This window comes from Alnus glutinosa, chromosome 10 (assembly GCF_958979055.1).
Source record: "Alnus glutinosa chromosome 10, dhAlnGlut1.1, whole genome shotgun sequence".
Taxonomy (NCBI): Eukaryota; Viridiplantae; Streptophyta; class Magnoliopsida; order Fagales; family Betulaceae; genus Alnus; species Alnus glutinosa.
In genome coordinates, this window is record NC_084895.1 from 7,311,143 (window position 1) to 7,316,721 (window position 5,579).

The following is a 5,579-nucleotide window of genomic DNA, read 5'->3' on the forward strand; positions in this document are numbered from 1 at the left end:
TTACCATTCAAAACTCTATATTATTTATAATGACAAATAATTTACAGTATACATCAGAAAATTGACGAGCAGTTGCAAAACAGAGTGAAAAAGCATATATAACAGTGCTTCTATTTACAAGAGAATTACTCAAAAGCAACAAATTCTGCTACTTAATTACCTTCCCTTTCAACTAATTATTCTCCTTGAGCTTATAAACAGTGTCAATGTACTCTTCTGTGTCCCAGAGGAATGAACCAAAAGCAACAGCCTCCAAAGCCAACCTCTTCAAACTCGAAAACGACGTCAAGATCACCTCATCATTCTCAACTAAACCAGTCTTCCCATCCTCAAAAAGAGCGTCGCTATGATTCTCAATCAAGCTGACGGCCTCCTTAGTTCTAAGTTTTGCACAACTCTGTAATGTCTCAGGATCAAACCCCATCACATAACATTTCAAGGTTTCATGTTTCACTTCCTGGTTACTTGACCCCTGCCCATATGACACACATTGCATGTTACTGTTACGACCAAAGAGAAGACTTCTCAATCCAGAAGGACACAGCTCCTGAAACTGAAGGGAGGGCCTATGCCCGAGACGAAGGTCCTGGCTAACTGAAGCTAGACTTTGTTCCAACTGGTGCCTCAATGAGGCAGACTTTAAAAAGTAGCCATATAAGATCGAGGCCACATATACTCGGCCAAGCATGAGTCGTGTGATCTTAGTTGTTGCCCAATTGTCTGTGACACTAGAATCTGCTCTCAAGCCAGTGACAGTAGTGACATGTTCCTTGATCATCTTCAAAATCTCCAAGCTGTGAATGGACTCCAGCTCCCAGTCCTTTGAAGGCCATATCTCTAGTCTACCATTATAAATGCATCTAGAGAGCCTTGGAACCAAAGGGACTTTGATCTCAGAAAATTTATAAAAGATTAACATGAACATCACATCTTCAATGGCTATTTGGCACTCATGCTCCTTTAGTTGTGCAACCCTCCTGGCATTCAGATGGATTTCAGGTCATACAAAGAAAAGAAAAAAAAAACACTAAGAAAAAAAAAAAAATTGCTCTGACAAGTATATATACAAATCAAAAGTCAAACAACCAGGGTTTCAGTCGTCCAAAACATTCCAATAATGGTTCATCTGTGTTAATTGGTTTAACATAGTGAAAGTGTTGCTAGGCCAGAGCCCACTACATTGGAGGGCAATGTTTTTACAGCAATTACCTACGTGCATTGGTGTAAGATGTAACCCTATTCACGTTAGCTGTAGCTAGCACACTCAATGAAAATCATTTTCAACATGTACCAAACATTGCATTCTACTAATCTGATTCTTGTGTTACGATGGATTATATGTGTTCATGTAAGTAATGGAACTCACCACTAGTAGACTCAGCATATGATAATGCATTCTTAATAGCTTAGTTTAGGAAAAAGATAAGACACTGAATGTTTGAAATCTGACAATCATGCTAACACAACAAGGACTAATCAGTTGCTGGATATTAGTAAATGTGCCAATTAGGTATATGATATCTAAGCTTCAACATAGCAGGACCGAAAAAAGCAAGGCAAATTCTACCAAACATAAAAATGAATATAGGACCTGGTAAAATATCTATTGAAATAAAAGCACAATATAAAAATGATTTTAAAAAAAGAATCATTTGCATGAATAAGGAAATTAGAAAATTATGATTGTACTAGAAAGCCACCACCTTTTATAATTACTATTATTATTTCTTTATCTCCTAGACGTGGGGGAAAGGGAAAAGAGTTCCCTTCTTTCTTTCTTTTTTCGAATAAGCAAACACGTAGTCAAACAATCAAAGGAGATGCCACCAATGTACACAGGGATTAAGCCCCCCAAAAATGGGTAGAAAAAAAAAAAGAAAAAAGAAAAAAAAAGAAAAGAAAATAAATAAGTATAGATCACTTTCGAAGATCTACAGCATCAAAAACATCTGTGTATATATATATAATCCAAGCAAATAGAGGGAGAAAAACCGTGAGAGAAAAAAAAGCAAAAATTCATTGTCTGAAAAAATAACAGCTTGATATTATGAACAAGCAGCTCCAGACCCTCAAAAAGGTCTATTATCTCTCCTTTCAAATACTCCACAAATTAAGGCAGGGGTTTGCTTTTCATACTATAGGATACCTGAACTTCCTTCTCTGCCTACCCCTAGGTCCGAATGTGCCTGCCTAGAGTGGATTACTTGCTCTAAATTCAAAAATGCTAGCTTTAGAGCTGATCCACCACAATTCACAGAATTCTATACGTACAATATTACATCTCTCCTACTATGAGTTAGTCTACACATGTTCACATCTCAAGTAATTGATACCGATGATATCGAGTGATAGAATATGCGGAAACAAAGGTAAAAAGAAGCTCAAATGTGGAACTGGGAAGCAAAGAAAATGACAGTTTGATTGGCACACTGCTCTTCATTTAATGTTGCTCCATTTTTTATTTATCATTTTACTGATCATGAAATAACTTCATGGTCTAGTTAACGAGAACTTGATCACTAAGCACCATATCACTCTCACAATGCTCTGGGGTCCCCACATTTTTACAAATTGATGCTCTAGGAAATTTATTTCCATGTTTGCTCCTCTCTCTCCCTAGGGGTTCTGGCCATTTAGATAGCCATTTATTCCACCAATTATGCTAGGAACAGAAGCAGAAGCCACAATAGCAGACCTAGTCATTACTTATCCATCAACAGAAAATTTGGTCCAAATTCCAAGAAAGGTGAGAAGTCCTGCTCATAAGGAACATCAGACACACAAACTAAAACAATAGGCATTAAATGAAAGTAATGGGAAAATTATAACTTTAATTTAAGAATTAGGAGCCAAAAGACCACACTAAAAGAATTTTTGGCACATCTTGGCGTAAATTTATGCAGGCGTGCATGTACATGAATCTTTTGGGGTTGGGATTAGAGGTTGCCAGAATTGAAAACAAAACCACTTAAAAATCCAAATTTTCAAAGCATGAGATGTTTCAAATTATTTCTCTCAAATTACAGGACACCTAAAGCAGTTATAAAGCATAGAAGAGTTTGATTGCAGCCCTTCATTACATAATATTCCAAATCGCAGAACCTTAAACCTATGCAACTGAATTCATCATGAATGGCTTCAAATGCTGTAGAATGTGGTAGGAACTCAAGTGAGGTTCCACATTATGCTGTCAATAGATCTTACTGTCTCTTGGAAATTGGATCAGACACCATATGAGTCCTATTTTGTCGACCAGGTATAATAATAACAGCTTGATTTTACAACTCCAACCATCTGATCTATTCTAAAACTCTCGCAATTTTTTGACCGCCCATGAGATTTTAATGGAATCATACCGGGGAAATTATTAAAACAAACTGATTTTGTCACACATGATCTACGAAATACAACCCATCAAATAGTGATTCCAATCCTACTTCACTAGAATTCAGCATTGAGATATTAGTGAAGCCCCCCATTAAGAATCTGGAATAAGTCATGCATTTTGCTACTTTTGTTAGTTACAACAAAGTTAAAATTTTCTTTATGGGTTATGAAGATACAGCATCCATAATAAAGTCAATAGCAAACGGCTCTTTTAACCTTTCATAGAGAATGCATGGCCCAATGAATACTTAAAGAAGAGGACCCATAAAACAAAACCACAAATGAGGAAATTAGTTGTTTAGAAACTTTGATTGGTAGTTTCCAAGTGCATCCACAAGACACCAAAACTATGCCGACGACAAAATTACAAAGAAGTTTAGAAAGTTACAAGGTCATGCCAAACTACTCAAAGCACCTAATTTAGGATAAGACCAGACTAATTGGATATGATGAGTAAACCCCTTGCAGCACCTAAAACTACAAATAACACACCATGTTCTCTTAACAACTACCAAAACTTCCAAATATCCCAAAAACTATATTGTTTCACAGAAGCAAAATAATCAAGACACTACTACTGATCACCTATGAATGACCAATATTACTCGCACAAGCTTATTCTTTCAATCTTTCCCAATTAAACAACAAATATGAAAAGAAAAACAAAGAATAACAAAATCCCATAAATTAATGTAAAAGCCAACACCTCTACAAATACAACGAAGCAAATTAAACCACTCCACATACATATCCACATAAATACATGCGCATACACAAACTCATATATATTATATATACACATCATACATAAAACAAATACATGTTACATGCATGCACATGGGAAAAGACAGAAACCCAAGAACAGAAACCAAAGGAAACGAACCTGTGAAGGCAGGCCTCATCGGAGCCGGCGCTGAGCAGCATGCGGGACAGGGCGCCGTCGCGATCGTTGGCCAAGAGCCGGAGCTCATCGGAGACGGCGACGTGGAAGAGCTGGCGTTGGTTCTGCAAGACGCTGCTGAGGTACCTACCCGGCAGGGACCTGGGCTCGAGCGGCGAGTTGAGGCTGCTACTGGGAGTCGGCTCGCAGTGGCTGGGCCCGGCGCTCGCAATCCCCGGGAAGGCCCTGCGCTTGGCGGGGAACTTGACCGCAGTCTTGGGAGAGAAATTGTGGGGCTTTTGAAGGGAGGGCGGGCGTGGAGAAGGGAGAGTTGGGGTGCTGTGGCGGGAGAGACAATTGTCCATCAACAGTGTCTGTGCGAGAATTGCTGCTGCCTCGGTTGGTTGGAGCTTTAATGGATAGGGATTTGACTTTACACTCTCCACTCTCTATTCTCTTGGAAGGGGGAGAGATTTTTGGACTTTCTGTATGTATGGATTTGGTGTATATATACATACACCAAATCCATCTTCGATTTGGATTTGGAGTTGTAAAAGAAGTCTTAAGAATTAATTCAGCTCACCTTTTTTTTTTTTTTTTTTTAATAAAATAAAATAATCGGGTTATGTCGAGTCATAAGTATAAGAGTATATAGATCAACCCTAATACGTCCCTTTTAATTAAACGGGTCAAATTCATCAACTCTAACTCTCTAATTTTTTATTGGGTTCATATCGACTTTGATGATCATGTCAAAAATTACCAGTCATTATGACTGGTATCGACTTCAGGTTGTGTCGATGCAATGTATAAGATTATATAGGCCAATCCTAACCCGACCAATTTAATTAAACGGGTCAAATTCTTCAACTCTAACCCTTTAATTTCGTGTTGGATTCGCGAATCGTTTCAAAAATTGTCAACCCTAAACAAAATCTTATTTTTGGTATAAGTAAATCTTTAATACTTGATATATGTCTACCCTAAATCTCGCATAAGGTTAGAATTCTAATCTCAATTAATAACATAAGAACTATACTCATTTTTTAGATCAGATATGATATGTTTATAATTTTTATACAATTTCGACAACTTTTTAAAAATTAATTATTGAATATGTAGATCCCACATGTAGAAAAGCAGATCAAATAATTAGTTTAAAAAAAAAATTGTTAGAATTGTAAAATAACTATGTTATATTTTATAATATTAAAAAAAAACATTTTTTATTATATTTAAAAATAATGATTAAGATAGAATAACTTAGAGATGTAATTGATTGATTTTCTGAATATTTGAGTTATAGATAAGG

At 36.7% G+C, this 5,579-nt stretch overlaps 1 protein-coding gene across 1 annotated transcript; it reads right to left on the bottom strand.

The window, feature by feature from the left end:
* LOC133879858 (UV-B-induced protein At3g17800, chloroplastic) lies at positions 1–4,770 on the bottom strand. Its single transcript, XM_062318648.1, has 2 exons — positions 4,271–4,770; positions 1–977 (listed from the first exon to the last, which is right to left on the bottom strand). The coding sequence occupies exons 1-2, from the start codon at positions 4,630–4,632 to the stop codon at positions 173–175; spliced, it is 1,167 nt and encodes a 388-aa protein (XP_062174632.1). The 5' UTR covers positions 4,633–4,770; the 3' UTR covers positions 1–172.
* Between the last annotated feature and the right edge of the window lie 809 nt (positions 4,771–5,579).